General features: G+C 41.8%; 1 protein-coding gene and 1 long non-coding RNA gene across 8 annotated transcripts in view; one reads left to right on the top strand and one right to left on the bottom strand.

Moving 5' to 3' along the window:
* Positions 1 to 5,059: 5,059 nt before the first annotated feature.
* LOC132520994 (uncharacterized) lies at positions 5,060 to 18,438 on the bottom strand. Its single transcript, XR_009540678.1, has 5 exons — positions 18,263 to 18,438; positions 12,421 to 12,667; positions 10,852 to 11,025; positions 5,600 to 5,709; positions 5,060 to 5,197 (listed from the first exon to the last, which is right to left on the bottom strand). It is a non-coding gene; the product is annotated as an uncharacterized LOC132520994 (long non-coding RNA).
* PHC3 (polyhomeotic homolog 3) overlaps positions 18,054 to 19,532 on the top strand; it is an 86,070-nt gene continuing 84,591 nt past the window's right edge. For all 7 annotated transcript variants that reach the window (XM_060149971.1, XM_060149974.1, XM_060149972.1 and 4 more), the window contains exon 1: positions 18,054 to 18,076. In XM_060149971.1, coding sequence (XP_060005954.1) covers positions 18,063 to 18,076 — 14 coding nt within the window. In that variant the 5' untranslated portion in view covers positions 18,054 to 18,062. The remainder of the gene's footprint in view (positions 18,077 to 19,532) is intronic.

Here is a 19,532-nt window from a genome sequence, read left to right as displayed (position 1 = left end):
GCAAAATGAATAAATAAAATAAAATAATATAAAACATTTACTTAATGAAAGTCACTGAATAGCCAAAGATGTCTGAGTGGGATTCCCTGGTGGCGCAGTGGTTGAGAGTCCGCCTGCCGATGCAGGGGACACGGGTTCGTGCTCCGGTCCGGGAAGATCCCACATGCCGCGGAGCGGCCAGGCCCGTGAGCCATGGCCGCTGAGCCTGTGCGTCTGGAGCCTGTGCTCCGCAACGGGAGAGGCCACAGCAGTGAGAGGCCCGCGTACCGCAAAAAAAAAAAAAAAAAAAAAAAGATGTCTGAGAAACCTCAGCATAATTCACTCCTATGGGGTTAGTTGGTGCAGGCATTATGCTCTCCCCTTCTTTTCAAGAAAGTTACAATCCAGATAGGATGTCAGGACATGTACCAATAAAGAGAAAAAAATGCAAAATGGGAAACTGTGCGCCAGTAAGTGACAAAGAATAATTGCAACACCTCCCGAGTGCTACCTCATCTTCTTTAGGAACCAGAAGAACCCACTTGTGTCTGGCTTAACTGAAAGGCACAGAGTTGACTAGTAAAATGTCAGGTTGAAAAAGCCTCCATTAAAACACACAAACTTCTTTTAGAAGTATCATTTGTTTAATGATGTTGGCACACCAAGTATGCTGTCCCTAACAGCAGTCAACCATTAAATGTAAGCTACCCTCCAATTTGAAGAGGCAAACCTGTTCTTGAGGATGGCGTATCCAATTGAAAATGTAAACCTTATCTAATAAATTCTCCCCACTCCAGCAGCTCACCCACCCCAGCATTGGCCTCCTTTAATACCCTAGTTCTCGGGGACTTCCCCGGTGTCCAGTGTGTGAGACTCCACGCTCCCGATGCAGGGGGCGCGGTTTCGATCCCTTGTGGGGGAACTACATCCCACATGCATGCCGCAACTTACAGTTCACAGGCTGCAACTCGGAAGCCCACATGCCGTGCTTCTTAGCCTGCAACTAAGACCCAGCGCAGCCAAGATAAATAAATAAATATTAAAAGAAAATAATAACCTAGTTCTCTCTCACAGCCTCTGGTGTACACTCCTCTCCCACACAAGGTTGTCAACCCGTCTTCACCCCTCTCACAGAGGACTAGCTCATTTTCTCTACCACCTCCACCTACTTCCTACTGGACTCAAATCTTTTCATATTGAATTTCTGCTGACCTTGAATTAAACCACATCCTGTTTTGGGCCACAGAAAAATCAAGGGGGAAAAGCAGAGCTTATAGTCTGTAATGATTTTTTGGCTGCTTAACCACACGTACAATATCAAGGGGAACAGCATTCCAGAGATAAAGCTGCCTATTAGTTCACCTGTATACCGTGCTTATCACCCTGCGACTTAGGCATGAGATATTCTACTGAATTGGTATGGCTTCCCATTCTGGAAACTAACAAATTATGAATCAGACTATAATTAAATTAATAAGGACTCCAGACACTGAGACTTTTAAAGCAAAGCATTATTAGGTGCCTCAAGAGCAGGAATCTTACCTTCTAAGTTCTTTCTGGCACTTAGAAAATTGTTGGTATTCGACAAATATTAAATTATTTAATTTAATATTGAAATAATTTCCTGTTGGTTTATGTCCACTTAAATACTAAAATTAATCTTACTGTCATAGGAAGGAAGCTGACAGCACCCTATAAGCAGAACAAGTCTTCATTTTCTGTTTGCTTTGTTAAAGCTATGACCTGAAAAATTAGTTCAACTCGCTGAGCAATCTGTTTACTCAAGTCAAACACAACTCCTAAGAAAGTGACTCTCCTTTTACCTAAGGTGGACTCTTCCAACTAGAATCACGGAATGGTTGAATTTACTAGCTGGAAGTTACTTTGTGTCATCCAGGTCAGTCTTCTCAAACTTTGATAACCATACCAATTAGGCAGGGATTTTGTTCAAATGCATATTCTGATTTAAAAGGTCTGATGCTGCTGGTCCCCCAATGACAGTTTGAAGAACAAAAAATCTACGCCTCATTTTACAAATGAAGTCCAAAGGACTGAAATGACAGTGACTTTATCATTATTCCAATGTTTTCCACTATTTAGCCTAATTTTAAAATACCATGAGTTTGAAACAAGGACTGAGTGATTTCTGGCAGATGAGGAAAAAATATTAACTTCACAAAATTCTTAGTTTTGATTTGCTTTTTGTTTTCCATGATCTAACCACATGCTAAAATGCTGTGGAGATTCATTGCTATTAGAGAATCATTTTAATCCATACATAACCTGTTCTTATCATAATCCATTAACAGGCTCACTGTGTTCCTATAGGTGCATGACAGTGTACTGAGTATCATGTCATGATATACTCACTCTTCCATTCAGCCACCTTTTCTATTTTACCTTAGTTAAACAGTTCCAAAGATTCTGGTTATGTTCTGCAGGACACTGTTCAATATGAGGCTAGATTATTCCATCTCCTTCTTCCACCTCATAACTAGAAAGCAAGCTTGAGATAAGAAAAGAAACAGGGGCTTCCCTGGTGGCGCAGTGGTTGAGAGTCCGCCTGCCGATGCAGAGGACACGGGTTCGTGCCCCGGTCCGGGAAGATCCCACAAGCCGCGGAGCAGGTGGGCCCGTGAGCCATGGCCGCTGAGCCTGCGCGTCCGGAGCCTGTGCTCCGCAACGGGAGAGGCCACAACAGTGAGAGGCCCGCGTACCACAAAAAAGAAGAGAAACAGGATGTCTTTTCTCTACTTTTTTTTTTTTTGCCACGCCACAAGCCATGTAGGACCTTAGTTCCACCGACCAAGGATCGAACCCGTGCCCCCTGCAGTGGAAGCATGGAGTCTTAACCACTGGACCACCAGGGAAGTCCCTGTTTCTCTACTTTCTGACTCGGTAATTTAAAAACTACAACTCAGAGTTTCCTTGAGAGTTAGTTTAATTTACTGGGTTCTGGGGGGAATTCTGCCAATCTCTGTTATCCTTTTCATAGAATTTTAAAACCTTTAATAGTAATATTAAGAAATATTTAAATATGTACATGTACTAATTATTAGTTCTCTGGTGTCTCCATTCCTCTAGGAAAGCAAGTAGAGGGTGACTAGTAATTGTCCAAAGGAGAGAAGGTGCTTCTCCCTTTGAGCCTCACACCCTTAGCCTCTAGGGAAAAACAGAATGAAACTTAAGCCTAATAGCTTCTTATTTTAAAAATAAATTCTATAAAAACACAAATAATGTCAAGAAATACCTGTTGCATGTCCACTAGGTACAAAGCCCTATATTTCATACAATAAATGTAAAATGCAACTTTTGCCCCTGAGTCTAGTTGGGGCAGTCTACTTAGGAAGTTCACACATAAACTGGTGATAAATAATTCAAGATTACATAAAAATCCAAAGCACTAGGGCAGTACAAAACAAATTGCTAATTTTCTGGAAGAGCAAGTAAGAGCTATAGAAGTTCAGAGAAAGGAGTGATTATGTCCAGCTAGGGTGGAGAAAAAGATTTTTTTAATCTCTGATAGCAGTTATCTCAGAAGATAAGAGTGATATGAAACAGAAGCAGCTGTCTTTCATCTGGAGAGGACTTTCTCAAGGCCTACCTAACTGAAAAAATGCTTTATGGAGGCCTAACTGAAAAAAATCCTTTGTTAAGTTGTAAAGTCATAATGTAATTTCAAAGAGACCTGGGATCTCTGGCAAATTAACATGAGATAAGGCCACAGGCTGCTATTTAGCCTTGTCAGGTCTGCTTTTCCTTACTGGAATCCCGACCTCCAAGACCCATTCCAGTGTAGGATTGTAAGATTCTCGGACCCCTTGGAAACTTTTGGTTTGAAAACTTTACTAGACTGTGAGTTCATGTATAAAACTTCCCTAGCATCTAGCAAAGTCTATGGCACTTGCTACGTGTAGGTTGACACTAGGATTTTCAAATCATCTTTTCATTTATTGAACACGTGTTTTGAGGGTTTACTACATCATAGTCCCATGCTAGACACGCAGGTAGTAATATAAAAAACCTTGCCCTCAAGGAGCTCACACTAGCAGACATGTGTCAATGTAAAGGGCCAAGACAATTCAGTGGGGGAAAAAATAGGTCTTTTTCTTGGGGGTGGGGTTAATTTGTTTTAACAAATGATGCTGGAACAATTGAATATCCATATACAGAAGAATGAAGTTGGACTTCTACCTAAACCATTTACAAAATTTAGCTCAAGATGGATCAAAGATTTAAGTATAAGAGCTAAAATTATAAAACTCTTAGAAAAAACACAGCAGGAAATCTTTGTGACCTTAGATTGCCACCAAAAGCACAAGTAACAAAAGAAAAAGATAAATTGAACTTCATCAAAATTTAAAATGTTGGTATTTCAAAGGACACAATCAAGAAAGAGAAAAGTCTTCCCTCAGAATGGGAGAAAACATTTGCAAATCATATGTCTGATAAGGGACTAGTATTCAGATATACAAGTAACTCTTACAAAAGACAACTTAATTTCTCTTTGTGGGCAAAGAATTTGAATAGACATTTCTCCAAAGAAGACATACAAATGGCCATAAAAGCATGAAAAATATTCATTATTAGTCATTAGGGAAATGCAACTCAATCACTTCATACCTACTAGGTTGACTATAATCAAAAGATGGATGATAACAAGCGTTGGCAAGGGTGTGCAGAAATTGGAACCCTCATACATTGCAGGCGGGAATGTGAAGAAGTGCAGCTACTTTGGAAAACAGTTTGACAGTTTCTCAAGATGTTAAATATTGAGTTACCATATGACTCAGCAATTCCTTTCCTAGTTATATAACCAAGAGAATTAAAAACATATGTCTGCACAAAAAGCAGTACACAAATGTTCATGTAAGCATTATTCACAGTAACTAAAAAGTGAGATCAAACCAAATGTCCATTAATTGCAGAATGGATAAACAAAATGTGGTATATCCCTAAAATGAAATAGTATTCATCTGTAAAAAGGAATGAAGTCCCGAAACACATGACAATGTGGATAAACCTTGAAAACACTAAGCAAAAGAAGACAGGCACAAAAGGCTACATATTGTATAATTCCATTCATATTAAATGTCCATAACAGACAAATCTATAGAGACAGAAAGCAGATTAGTGGTTGCCAGAGGTTTCAGGAAAGGGGGAACGGGGAGTGATTGCTTAAAGGTCTTGGAGTTTCTTCTGGGGCGATGAAAATATTCTGGAATTAGATAATAGTGATGGTTACATGACATTGTGAATATACACTGAGTTATATGCTTTAAACAGATGAATTTTATGTGAATTATATCTCAATTAAAAGTAAATACCTGGTAAGTATTATTAGAGGAGTATAAACAGAGTACTATGAGAGCGCTAACTCCATCTGGGTGAGGCTGTGAAGCCCAAAGGATGAAAAGGTTGAGCAGAATCTGAAGAATAATGCCAGATGACAATAGTGGGTGGAGAGGGTCAGCATATGGAAGAGGCCAGGGCATGCATTTTGCAGGTGGACTTCGGTTCCAAAGCTAATCCTGCCACTTACTAGCAGTATGACCTTGGACAGGTTACTTAATCCCACTAAAATGAGTACCCTCATCAGCAAAATGGAGGATAATGATACCTGCTTCATGGGTTTGCTGTGCAAATCAGATAGGATACTGTATGTAGAGCACTCAGCAAGGACAGTTGGCCCTCCATATCCTCGGGTTCTGCATCCACAGATTCAACCACCTGTAGATCGAAAATATTAAAAAAAAAAAAAATTCAGAAAGTTTCAAAAAGCAAAATTTGAGTTTGCCATGCTCTGGCAACTATTTCATAGCATTTACACTGTATTTACAAATATTTACATAGCATTTACATTGCATTGGGTATTATAAGTAATCTGGAGATGATTTAAAGTATACAGAAGAATGCACATAGGTTATATGGAAATACTACGCCATTTTATAGAGAAAAAGTGAGAACCCATGGATTTTGGTATCCGAGGGGGTCCTGGAACCAATTCACGGTGGCTACCGAGTGACAACTGTATTTAACAAGTGTAGCCTTCTCTTTCTCCTCTCAGCCTCCCCTTATTGCCATTTTAGGTGAATTAAAGTTGGGTGTAAAGGCAGGGCAGTGAAAAGGCCTAGCTTTTGTCTGCCTAATGAGAAATTTAATGAGGATTAAGTATAAAGGCAGTTGGAAGCAGAGGAAGAAGGTGTTTTAGAGTCAGAAAATAAAGACTCTGTAAGCCACAGAAGGAGCTTTGGATTTAGTCCTAAATCACCTGAAATTTTAGGGAGAAGAAGAATGTAAAAACATTGGTTCTTTAGATGAGAGCAGAGGGAAGAATGACCCAGAAGAGACAAAAATTCTAGGACCTCAGGAGAGGACACAGATTCTTAACTTCATTAAGTAAAACCAATGCCTACATCTTAGAAGCACTTGATGAGGCTTATTTGCTGGTAATGAATTGCTAATGATTATTTGATGACAGATTTTCTAATTTTTCTTAAATTGCTTGATCCAGCAAACATTGTGATAAAACCAAACCTTAGATGATTCCAGCAGAAGAAGGTGCTTGCTTATTCTGGGGAGCAGTGCAGCTCCAGTCTGAGCACTATGTGGCAAAACTGAAAGCCTTAAAAAAAAAAAAACAAAAAAAAACAAACAAACAAACAAACAAAAAACTGAAAGCCTTGGTTCTAATTTTGACTCAAGCAGGTTATGTAACTTGCTGTGTATTTATTTCCCTTTCAGAGAGTAAATGACGACAACTTTAACCTAACTGACTTCAAAATATTATGAAAATAAATAAATGTTTCAAAGCTCTTTGAAGTCCATTGATGGAAAGTACCCTTTAATCCAAAATTGCACTATGTAACTAGACAGTGAAATCTTATTCTTTTCCTGAATAAATTTTTAGTGTTCCCCCTCCAGTCTTGCCCTTGAACATTTCTACAATTACAACAACAAAAACACCTTCTAAATTCTTATTCTGAGAAAAAGTCCCTGCAGTATACTGCAGTTAAACTTTAAACATGTACATGGTGCATTGTAGCTACAAAACATTTTGACAAATACAATCACATTTCTGGTAAATATTACTGTTATCCCTGCTTTACTTATGATGAACTTGGTGTTCAGAGAGGTTAATTGGATTGGCTAAGAGCACCCAGCTGGAAATGGGAAGGATCAGTGCTTAAAGTCAGGTTCTTAACTCCAAATTTCAGGTCCTGCCCATCTTCCTGCATTTAACGAGACAAAGATTTATATACACAGATGTGGTTTCTATCTTTCAGCTGAAAAATTTAACTGGGGAATGAGCATTCATGATACCTAAATTAGGTTGGAAATGTATTAATCATGCTTTTTATTTTGTATATTTTATGATGCTTTGATAGCTTGGTGGCCTTACTGACAAAGGAGGGGCTGCCCCTCCCAGGGCTTTTATCTCTAAAAATTATCCTAGAGATAGCAAATGACTTCTCCTCTGTGAATGTGGCTTTCATATGCAAACCAACCAATCCAAAGCCCATATCCTCGACTTCCTCCTTTATTTAATTCTCATACACCAAGCCAGTATTTCCCCTGTTCTAAATCACCCCTCCCCACCCAGGGCCAGGTACTGGACAACTAGAGACCACCATCGCTATAGACCAGAGCCTGCTAAAAATATTCAAACTATCCAATCCCAAATTTACTTAAACTTTCATATGCTGCCTCTTCCATTCCTTTCTGCAGAAACTACAATAAAGCTCTGGGCCATGCTTTCTCTTTCACTCCTTCTGCCTCCAGACTGACCCTGGTTCTTCCCCACGTGGCCCTGCATGGTGTGGCATGCTCCCTTTCTTTGGGAACTGTAAATAATAAACTCTTATTTCAAAAGCAGTTGTCCTTGTGTCTGTCACCTTACCATACCTGATTAAAACACATCCCAGGTGTGAATCAAGATAAGTACAGTTGAACAATGTAGGAAGTTAGGGGCACTAACTTCTGTGCTGTCAAAACTTTGTGTGTAACTTTACAGTTGACCTTCTGTATCCACAGTTCCACAACCACAGATTCAACCAATCACATATCATGTAAGTACTGTAGTATGCATTTACTGAAAACAAATCCATGTAAAAGTGGACCTGCACAGTTCAAACTCATGATGTTCAAAGGTCAACTGTACAGTATTGTTTCTTAACTAAGAATAAGTAAAGAACTGAAGAAAAAAGAAAGCAATGCTCTATCCATCACGGACAGGGAGTGAAAGAACAAATACCCTTTTTTCAGTGTGTTACTTACACACTTATTTATTTCAACACATTTATTTAGAGCTTACTAGGGTACCTGGCACTGTGCAAGGCACTAAATATACAGTCATGAAGAAAACAGGTTTATTCCCTGTCCTTGTGAGATTCACAGTTTAGAGAGAAAAAATAGGCAAGAAAATAAGTGAACAAACCCACAATTACAAACTGTGGTACCTGCTCCAAGGGAAATAAATATTGTGCAGTGACAGAGAATAATGGTGGGGAGAGCTCTATAAATTGATCTGGAAAAACCTCTCTAAAGAAATGACGTTTATGCAGAGAATTAAAGGGAAACAAGGAACTAGATTTGCAAAGTATGGGAGAGAATATTCCAGGATTGTATGGAAGGCCATGAGGTAAGCAAAGTGGCATCTTTGAGGAACAGGAAGAAAACCACATACACTGACATGGAAGGATATACTATTAAGTGAAAGTGGTTGCAAAAGAGTGTATATAGTCCAATACCATTTTTGATAAAGAGATACATATACTTATATGTATGTTAGTACATAGAAAATCAAAAAGAATATAAAATAAGCCGTTAATGATTATTTTTGGACATGGATTGTAGTGGACTTTCACTTCCTATTTCATATATATTTCTGCATTATTTAGATTTTTGGACAATTTTGTATTCAGGATTTGCTAGAGGTAAATATTAAAATTAAGTTCTATATCATTGTATGCTTCTGTCACATAACTTTTCCCCAACTTCGCTAACTTTTCATTCCTGTTCACTAGCTTTGCTTGTTCCCTATAATGTATTTTGTTCTGCCTCCTGTTGTCTCTGGCATTTTACGTAATTAAGAGAGACTTATCTACCATAAATAGAACATTACAATTAAGATTTAATATGAAACTGATATGACACTGTTTATTTTAATACATTAGGAGCACACAGGCAAAAATCTATTCTCAGATACTGACACTAAATATTTTAAATTACAGCATATGCATATTAAAAAATGTATCTGCTAACTAACTTTTAAAAGTAAGGGGGACTTCCCTGGTGGTCCAGTGGTAAAGAATCTGCCTTACAATGCAGGGGACACAGGTTTGATCCCTGGTCAGGGAACTAAGATCCCACATGCCTCAGAGCAACTAAGCCCCTGTGCCACAACTACTGAGCTCATGCGCCTCAACTAGAGAGCCCGCCGTGCCATAAACTACAGAGCCCACGCGCTCTGGAACCCTCATGCCACAACTACAGAGCCCATGTGCCCTGAAGCCCGCGTACCACAACTAGAGAAGAGAAAAACCCGTACACCACAACTAGAGAGAAGCCCGTGCACCACAAAGAAGATCCCGTGTGCCGCAACTAAGACCCAAAGCAGCAAAAAATAAATAAAATAAATAAATCTTAAAAAGAAAAAAGTAAGGATGGCCTCATAAAAATTGCATAACTTTTGGAAATACAATAGGAGGATTATTTTCCTTTACTTTAAGCATAATAATTTGTGGCAAAATTTTAAAATAATTACAGCTATGCTTAGTGAGCGTTTATTATGCTCTACTGTTTAGATACATTATTTCATCTTTTTTCAACTTGTACAATAAGTGTGGTAAATACTGTCCCCATTTTTCAGATTAGCAAACTGGGGATTAGAGCAGTTAAGTAAACTTCATTTATTCAATGCATAATTATTGAGCACTTAATGTTTAAAGAACTAGGAATGTAGAAGTAAACAAAATGTGTAGTTTATAACCTGGAGGTTGATGGGAGTAGTAAATAAACAAACAAATATGTACATAACATAATGTGTGGAGCATTGAAGTGTCATGAAGAAAAGTAAAGTGAGATAAGGGAAGGAAGGTGACGAGAAGCCCACGTTGGGTTAGGTGGTGGGGAGTGAGCTCTGAGGAGATATTTGAGCAGAGTCCTGGATGAAGTGAGGAAGTGAGACCTGTGTAAAAGGCTTTCCCAACTGGGAAGTAGCAAGTGTGAGAAGGAAAAGCAAGGACGCCAGAGCGGCTGGAGCAGAGTGAACAAGAGAAAACTCTCTGCTGTGTGATGGGCACTGGCTGATTTGAGCAGGACAGTGATGTGATCTGATTTACAGCTATAAAGCTTACTTAGACTGCTCTACAGAGAGTAAATTACAGAGGAGCAAGAATAGAAGCCGGGTGACGTGTCAGGAGCCTATGGCAGTGGTCCAGGGGAGAGATGATGGTGGCCTGGCTTGGGCTGATAACTGTGCAGGTGGTGAGAAGTGTCAGGTTGACTTGGTTTGTATTTTGATAATTTCATGCGTGTTCATGATAGTGTGGCCAGAGATGAGGTTTTATTTGTATATATATCTAAATTTTTCTTGAAAACAGTTGACTTACAGTGTTGTGTTAGTTTCAGGTGTACAGCAAAGTGATTCAGTTATGATGAGGTTATATTTTGAAGGTGGAGCTGATAGCATGGCAAGAGGTCACACAGCTAGAGAATGGCAAGGTCAGGATTGAAATCTAAGTTTGTCTGTTTCTACAGCTCTACGTAGCACAACTCTTCCAGGCTGCCACCATGCTAAGTAAACATTAAGCAAAAAGCAGAATGGAAATGAAAGTCCATAGCAGCTTCAAGTGTTTATCAAGTACCTACATGCTTGAAGGAAGGCTTCGTGGCACAAGGCAAAAAACTCCAGACTGGATGGATAGGAGGTTAGGAGATCAGAGTTCAGATTCTGCTTTTGCCACGGATTCTTCCTCAGCATGGGTCACGTGATGTCTAATGTCCCTTTAAGCTTTAAAGCTCCCAGTTTGTGCTATTCAGCCCCTGGGGAAACATAGCCAACTAGTAACAGTGCCAACCACAGGTATACAAGGGAAGATAAGATTGATAAGCATATGATTAACATACTGATTATTGTAAGAGTAGATGAGAGGTGGCAGGACTAGACTGTCTTTTCAGTTTCAGTACTATTTGCTTTAGTCAAAGTATTTGGTTTTAGTATACTGTATTACTTTCAAGGAAAAGAGGAAGCAAGTCCATATACTGCGTCATTCCAACCTACGGGATATACTAGAATTTTAGTCCTCATTCATCCAAATATTCAAGCATTCATTCCCTCGACAAGCATTTAAAACCTATTGAGTATTAGGCATACTCAGTAACATTTATTGAACAAATTCAGGTGACGGAAGACTTTGATAAAAAGTTAAAAGAAGAAAAAAGAGAACTTTTTTAGACTTTACATTTGGTTTTTTAAGGCTGTACAACAATCTTGTAAGGTGTTGTCCCTCTTTTTTTCACATTATAAAACTAAGACCTCAAAAAAAAAAAAAGCAACTAAAACCCAGCACAACCAAATAAATAAATAAAAAACAAAACAAAACAACAAAAAAAACTAAAACGTGAAGCAGTTTCCCAAGGAGGGTCAGTACTTTACCAGAATTCAAATCTGGGTCACTTGACCTTCTGTCTCACCATATAGGATATTAGGACAGCAATCAAGTCTAGATGGGGTGTAGGACAGTGTATGTACTATATTAACTACCCTGCAAGTGTCCAGCACGAGGTGATCAGTATTTAGAACACAGGTCAGCATACTTTTTCTGTCAAGTGGACCATTACAGTGTCTGTTGCAACTACTCAACTCTGCCCTTGAAGCACAAAAGTAGCTGTAGACAATACATAAACGAGTGAGTATTGCTGTGTTCCAATAAGACCTAATTTATGGACACTGAAATATAAATTTCACATAATTCTCACTTGTCACAAAATATTCTTCCTTGGATATTTTTTTCAATCATTAGAAAATGTAGAAACCATTCTTAGCTTGAGGGCTGTATAAAAACAAGCCCAGGCTGGATTTGGCCTGTGGGCTTGTGTTAGTCAGTTTGGGCTGCTATAATAAATACCACAGACTGGGTGGTTTAAACAACAAACAATTATTTCTCACAGTTCTAGAGAGTGGGAAATCCAGGATCAAGGTGCTGGCAAATGTGGTGTCTGGTGAGAAACTTCTTCCCAGTTTGCAGACAATGGCCACCTTGTTGCTGTATCCTCACATGGTGGAGAGAGATCATCTCTCTCATCTTTCTTCTCCTAAGAGCACTAATCCCATTTATAAAGGTTCAACTCTGATGACCTAATTACCTCCCAAAGTTTCCAAATACCATCACATTGGGGATTAGAGCTTCAACATTTGGGGGGGACACAAATACTCACTCCATAGCAGTTTGTGAGGGGAGCTCCAGCATCCGTGAAAGGCTCTGTGATCGCTCTTCTCTGTAGGCCAGACCTTACAGTGGGAACTGTAGCCACGGAATTGGGGAACCTAAATGCAACAGGAGTAATTGGATCCTAGGGTTGCAGGGACCAAGTGGCAGCACTGGTGGACAGCAGAGTCAGAGCAGCAATCTGGATAGTCCGACTTGTGCAGACCTATGTCATTGGCTAGTTGATCATAGTATTCCTAGAAGTGAAACAGATAGGAAACCTACGAAATTCTTTTTTTTTTTTTCGGTATGCAGGCCTCTCCCTGCTGTGGCCTCTCCTGTTGCAGAGCACAGGCTCCGGATGCACAGGCTCCGGATGCGCAGGCTCAGCGGCCATGGCTCACGGGCCCAGCCACTCCGCGGTATGTGGGATCCTCCCGGACTGGGGCATGAACCCGCGTCCCCTGCATCGGCAGGCGGACTCTCAACCACTGCGCCACCAGGGAAGCCCTAAATTCTTACTTGAATAGTATCAGTAGAAAAAGTTCTAGGTCAAGTAAACAAAAGTCTAACCTGAATCATAAAAAGAGAGTCATATCCCTTCAATCAATTCCCAGACTTGAGCTGGTTTACAGACCTCAGTACCCCTTAAATAAAGAGGCTACATCCCCGACAGAAAGGACGCTGGTACACCAGCCAAAGTTTATACAGTTAATCTTTCTCCAGACTTCACCAAAGGGACCTACAACCTTTTAGCAGGGTAACTGTGCACTGGGGAAAAAGAAATAATCAGACCATTTGGGGACTACTGGATGCTGGCTCTGAACTGACATTAATTCCAGGAGATCAAACATCACTGTGGTCTACCAGTTACGGAAGGGGCTTATGGAAATCAGGTGATTGAAGGAGTTTTATCTCAAGTTTGTCTCACAGTGGGCCCAGTGGGTGCCCAAACCCATCCTATGGTTATTTCCCTAGTCCTGGAATGAGGAATTAGAATAGATACACTGAGGGATTTCCCTGGTGGTCCAGTGGTAAAGAATCCGCTCCCAATGCAGGAGACACAGGTTCGATCCCCGGTGGGGGAACTAAGATCCCACGTGCCGTGGGGCAACTAAGCCCACGTGCCGCAAACACAGAACCCGTGTGTCCTGGAGCCCACGCGCCACAACTAGAGAGAAACTCACACGCCTCAACGAAAGATCCCACATGCCGCAACTAAGACCCGACACAGCCCCCCCAAAAAATAAAAAATAGATACACTGAGCACCTGGCAGAATCACCACATTGGTTCCTTGACCTGTGGAGTGAGGACTAGTATGGTGGTAAAGGTCAAGTGGAAGCCAGTAGAACTGCCTCTACCTAGGAAAATAGTAAACCAAAAGCAATACCGTATTCCTGGAGGGATTGCAGAGATTAGCACCACCACATCCCCGCTCAACTTGCCTGTTGGTCTGTGCAGAAGGCAGACAGATTTTGGAGAATGACAGTGGATTACTCTAAGCTTGAGCAGTTGGTGACTTCAGTTGCAGCTGCTGTACCAGATGTGGTTTTTATTGGTTGGGCAAATTAATATATCCTCTGGTACCTAGTATGCAACTATTGATCTGACACATGCTTTTTTCTTGATACCTGTTAGTAAAGACCACCAGAAGCAGTTTATTTTCAGCTGGAAAGGCCAGCAATACACCTTCACAATCCTACATCAGGGCTAAATCAACCCTGCAACCCTATGTCATAATTAGTTTGCAAGAATTTTGATCACCTTTTTCTTTCACATCATATCACACTGGTCCACTGGTCCATTACATTGAAGACATTATGCTGATCGGACGTAGTGTGCAAAAAGTAGCAACTACTCAACTTATTGGTAAGACATTTGTGTGTCAGAAGGTGGGAAATAAATCTGAGAAAAATTCAGCGACATTTCTTCTTCCACGTCAGTGAAATTTCTAGGAGGTCCAGAGGTGCAGGGCATGTTGAAATATCCCTTCTAAGGTGAGGGATAAATTGTTGCATCTGGCCCCTCCTACAAACAAAAAAAGAAGTCTAATACCTAGAGGGCCCATTTGGATTTTGGAGGCAACATACTCCTCATTTGGGTGTGTTACTCCATCCCAAGTGGTAGCGGCAGATAGGAATGCTGTTTGGAGCCTCCGGCAGGGCCCTATGGGGAAATCACAGCACAGGTCCTCAGGATTTCAGAACAAAGCCCTATCACCCTCTGCAGATAACTACTCTCCTTTTGAGAAACAGCTCTTGGCCTGTTACTGGACCTTAGTAGAGACTGAATGCTTAACTATGGGTCACCAAGTTACCACGCAAGCTGCTCATTGTGAACTGAGTGTCATCTGGTCCACCAGACCATAAAGTTGGGTGTGCATAGCAGCATTCCACCATCAAATGGAAGTGGACTATACATGATAGGGCTGAGCAGGCCTTGAGGCACAAGTGAGTTACATGAAGAAGTGGCCCAAATGCCCATGGTCCCCATTCCTGCTATCCTGTCTTCTCTCTCCACCATGTGAGGATTCAGTGAGAAGGTGGCTGTCTGCAAATCAGGAAGAGGGCCCTTACTGGACACCGAATCTGCCTGCACTGTGACCCTGGCCTTCCCAGCCTCCAGAACTGTGAGAAATAAATGTTTGCTTAAGCTGCCCAGTCCATGGCCTCTGTCATAGCTGCCCAAACTGACTAAGACAGAAATAGTAGTTTGCCAATCCCTAATCTAGCATTCCGATGAGCACTGTCCAATAGAACTTTCTGTAATAATGGAAATGTTCTATATCTACACTGTACAATATAGTTGCCACTAGCCACATATGGCTATTGAGCGCTTGAAGTGTGACTAGTGCAACAAAGGAGCAAAAATTTTTATCCTTCTTTTTCATTCCTGGAGCCTTTTACCATTTCTTTAAGGATTAATACAGTTTCCCAACCAGTTTCCCTGTCTCCGGTTTTACTTTCCTCCAATCCATCCTTGCTAGAGGGACTTTTCTAAAATATACGATGCTGGCACTTCTCCAAAGCAATGTTTCCTGGAAACTTCAGAAAGAAGTTCAGCCTGTTAGCATGACACATAAATCTCTTCATTAGGAAATCACAAAGAGGTAATACACCTTCCTCTGTTTCATCAGATAAGTGATGATAAATTTCTTGAGGGTAGTCCTTTATCATACTTTGTCTCCACTAACATTTCACACAGTGGCTTGCTGAATGATGCAGGAACGAAAACTTGATTTTGCCCATGGAAAGCTTAAGTTAGAACCCCATTTCTGGTACAGTCTAGCAGAGTCACCACAGGCATTTAATCACCTTGAGCCTCATTATATTTCTTTTTTTAAAAATAAATTTATTTATTTCATTTATTTAGTTTTGGCTGTGTTGGGTCTTCGTTGCTGTGCACGGGCTTTCTCTAACTGCAGCGAGTGGGGGTTACTCTTCATTGTGGTGCACGGGCTTCTCATTGTGGTGGCTTTTCTTGTTGCGGAACATGGGCTCTAGGCACGCGGGCTTCAGTAGTTGCAGTACGCGGGCTCAGTAGTTGTGGCTTGCGGGCTCTAGAGCACAGGCTCAGTAGTTGTGGTGCATGGGCTTAGTTGCTCTGAGGCATGTGGGATCTTCCCAGACCAGGGCTCGAACCCATGTCCCCTGCATTGGCAGGCGGATTCTCAACCACTGCACCACCAGGGAAGCCCGAGCCTCATTATATTTCTGTGCTAAATGAAAATGATAACTAGGATTGTTGTGATGATCAAATGAGTTTGTGGAAATCCTCTGCTTTTAGTAAAAGGCTATACAAATGCTAGTTGTTGTTATAATAAATATTGGGTTTTGAAATGTTTCTAAAAAGCAGTACTGGGGATTCTCTGGAGGTCCAGCGGTTAGGACTTGGCACTCTCACTGCCGGCACTGGGTTCCATCCCTGGTCCGGGAACTAAGCTCCTGCAAGCCACTGCCAAAAAAAATAAAAAATAAAATAGAATAAAATAAATAAAAAGAAGTACTGGCCTGATTTTACCTAATATATATTCTGACTTTTAAAGCCAATCTGCATGAGATGACAATATAGATATAGGCCTTAGATGTTCAAAGGAAAGAGGGATGAAAAGGCATAATTTTGGCCCATTTATTCCAAACATTCCTTTGGATTACGCATTTTTCATGTTTAGGTCTAAGACTGCTTTCTTCAGTTTTGTTTTACTAAACAAAAATGTCAGCAATACCAATAGACAGTTGATTTTTTTTTTTTTTTTTTTTTTGGCCACGCAGCATGCAGGATCTTAGTTCCCCAACCGGGGATCAAATCCACACGCCTTGCATTGGAAGAGTGGACTCTTAACCACTGGACCACCAAGGAAGTCCCAACAGTTGATTCTTGAGAGTTAAATGACAATGGCATCATATGAGCAGCTCAGAAAAGAAAAAGTAGTAATATCTTATTTTTAAGCATCTACAGGGACTTTTCAAAGGGGACTTTCTCAGTGAGTTCTCCCAGGAGTAGGAGGAAGGTCACTGCTTTAGATAAGAAAATAAGGTAAAGAAACAATGTTAACATACAGGGAGAAGTGGTAAAGGACAATTTACCTTACATAGGCAGTGGTCTCTTACCTTCCCTAGGGACATCCTGATCACAGGATTTATAAGATTAAGTATACTTTTCATTAGACCATATTACACTTTGCGATGAATTTATATCACTAATTCATTTCTCAGTTCTTGAAATGAGACTCCACCATCTTAAAACGTGGAAAAAGAAGGCACTGTTTGTGATCAGTACGTTGTTTTTGGTGAAGGACAGTAAAGATTTATTATTCCTTGAACTTAAGGTTGCCAAAGCACTCGATGGATGTGTCAGATCACTTAGAATGTGTGGCTATCTCTGTAAAACCCACTTCACTCTCCAGATTAAGATTTGTTGGAAGACAGGGACTTGTTTCACTCAAATTTGCATGTTTGTCTCATCCTGCTTCAGATTAGTTGCCATACGCGTAGAATATAGTAAATTACATTAGCAAACTGGTGGCCATTCCTGCTTGTTCCCTGCGGTATGCAAGTTTGCAATCTCCACTGACCACTCTGTAAATTCATGTCAAACACATGAATGATATTCATAGGGTAATCATGACGATTCCTTAACCGTCCACCTTATGGAGATCTAGAACACTGTCTTTGAGCCCAAGAGAGGAATTGCCGGTTCCATCCCCAAACTGCCATGCGCCCCAGGTAACAAACCCTGCAGCTACCATGGCATTTCCTTTCACTGACACCTCATCATCCAATCCTCGTGGTATTCTCTTCCATCTCACTCTTTGCAGTTCACATAGGCTTTGATATATTTTAGATGTTCTTAAAAATTTTAACAGCCTAATCAGAACTTTTCATATCTTAGTTACAGACACCCTCCCCAAGAGGAAGAAGACCCTAAGCAAAAGAAAGCGAGCACTGGGGAAGGTGAGACACTGGTATCTAAACTGGAAACCTGGTCACTTTCCACAGCAAGCAAGGCTTGTACTGGGAGGGGGGATTGGAAGACAAGGACCCCACGTGACCTCGGGGGCCCGAGGCTAGCCGACCCCGCCCCCTCCCTCGCCGCCGCCGTGGCCGCCGGGGGGCGCATGCGCAGCCCATGGTAGTGATGGAGGAGAGAAGATGGCGGAAGCGGAGTGAGTTACTTGCTGGTGACTAATGTCGTAACCGGGGGGCGAGTGGGGGGCAGCGACACGTCCCCTTGAGCTCAGGGCTCTTTCGCGGGCAGTGCGGGGAAAGGGGGACGTGAGAGCTTTCTTATCGTGGAGGACCCCGCTTGGCCCTTGTAGGGAGACGGAGGAGAACTGTAAGGGTCCAGTTACCTCCAGGCGGGAGCGCCCCTTCCGCCGTCTGTCCCCGGATTTGCCGGGCCCTGTGCGCAGGGTTGTCCCTCGGACCCAGACCGTAGGAATCTTCCGGAAGATGAGCCCGACTGGACCCCTCAGGCGCTGTCATCCCTGCAAGTGGGCCCCGCGGGCAGCCTTGTGACGGCTGCCGAGCCGGGGGCCCGCGGAGGCTGGGTAGGGCTGGGCGGGCACTGCCAGGCCTCCTTCGCGCTCGCCTCCTTCCCCCCCCCCCCCACCCCGCCACCCCGCCCAGCGCCACCCCACTGCTTCTCAGTGGGAGAACGCGAGACGTGGGGCTGCTCACCGCCCTCCCCCGGGAGGCTTGGAGGAGGTGTCGCAGCGCCGGCCTTGCAGCGGCGGGGTCTGTTGCGAGTCTGACGAGGCTGAAAACACCCTGCAAGGAAAGATCTTCCTTTCCTTCGGGTCTCTGGCTGCAGTGTTGATGCCGCCCTAGAGGGCCACATTCCTGTGTGGCGGTGTGATGGTATGCTTAGTTAGCGACTCAAACTTAGTGTTTCCTGGGTAGGCCGCTGGTGCAGCAGAACTGCCGTTTGTATTTTGCAGGCAAAACTGTGCGTAGACGGCGGAGTTACCAAAATTGTTCTTTTGTGCCAGGTCTCCAAATGCAGTGCACTGTTTTGGCCAATTCTACCCACCGATGTTTAGACCTGTGTCTCGCATTTGGATTCTCTGTGACCATATTTAGTTACTGTACTGCTTACCGTAGGGTTTGAGGTTGGGCACATGGCTGAGCAGAATAGCACTGTAAAAGGACCAGAATTTAAGCTGGCTTTTTGCATATCTTTGGTACGTGGTTCAGAAGTGCTATGACAGGTAGTAATTTGGTAAAAAGTTTATCTACCGCTATGTCTGTATGCTGTTGAATAGTTACCATATGATGCTGTGATTTGATGATTGGAAGGCAGTTTGCAAAACTACAAACCGCCCTCCCCCCCAAAAAAAACCCCAGCGAAGCATAAAGATGTGGTATTTACTAATCAAAATAATTAGTAAGAGTCAGCTTCCCCCCCCACACTTTTTCCTTTCACTTTTCCTCTTATTAAATCGGGATTTTTTTTAACCATTTGATTCCTGAAAGAGCACATAAATTCTATTTACATACATGATATAAAGAACAAAGAAAATTTGTACATAAAAGGACACCGTATGGGAATAGTGCGTGCATACACAGTTAGTGCCAAATTCCTTTGTCTTTTCATGAAGTAGAAAGTGTTCTTGTTACATT

The sequence above is a fragment of the Lagenorhynchus albirostris genome, chromosome 5, assembly GCF_949774975.1.
Source record: "Lagenorhynchus albirostris chromosome 5, mLagAlb1.1, whole genome shotgun sequence".
NCBI classification, from domain to species: Eukaryota; Metazoa; Chordata; class Mammalia; order Artiodactyla; family Delphinidae; genus Lagenorhynchus; species Lagenorhynchus albirostris.
Note: the sequence above shows the minus strand (reverse complement) of the source record. Positions and strands in the feature narration are given on the sequence as shown.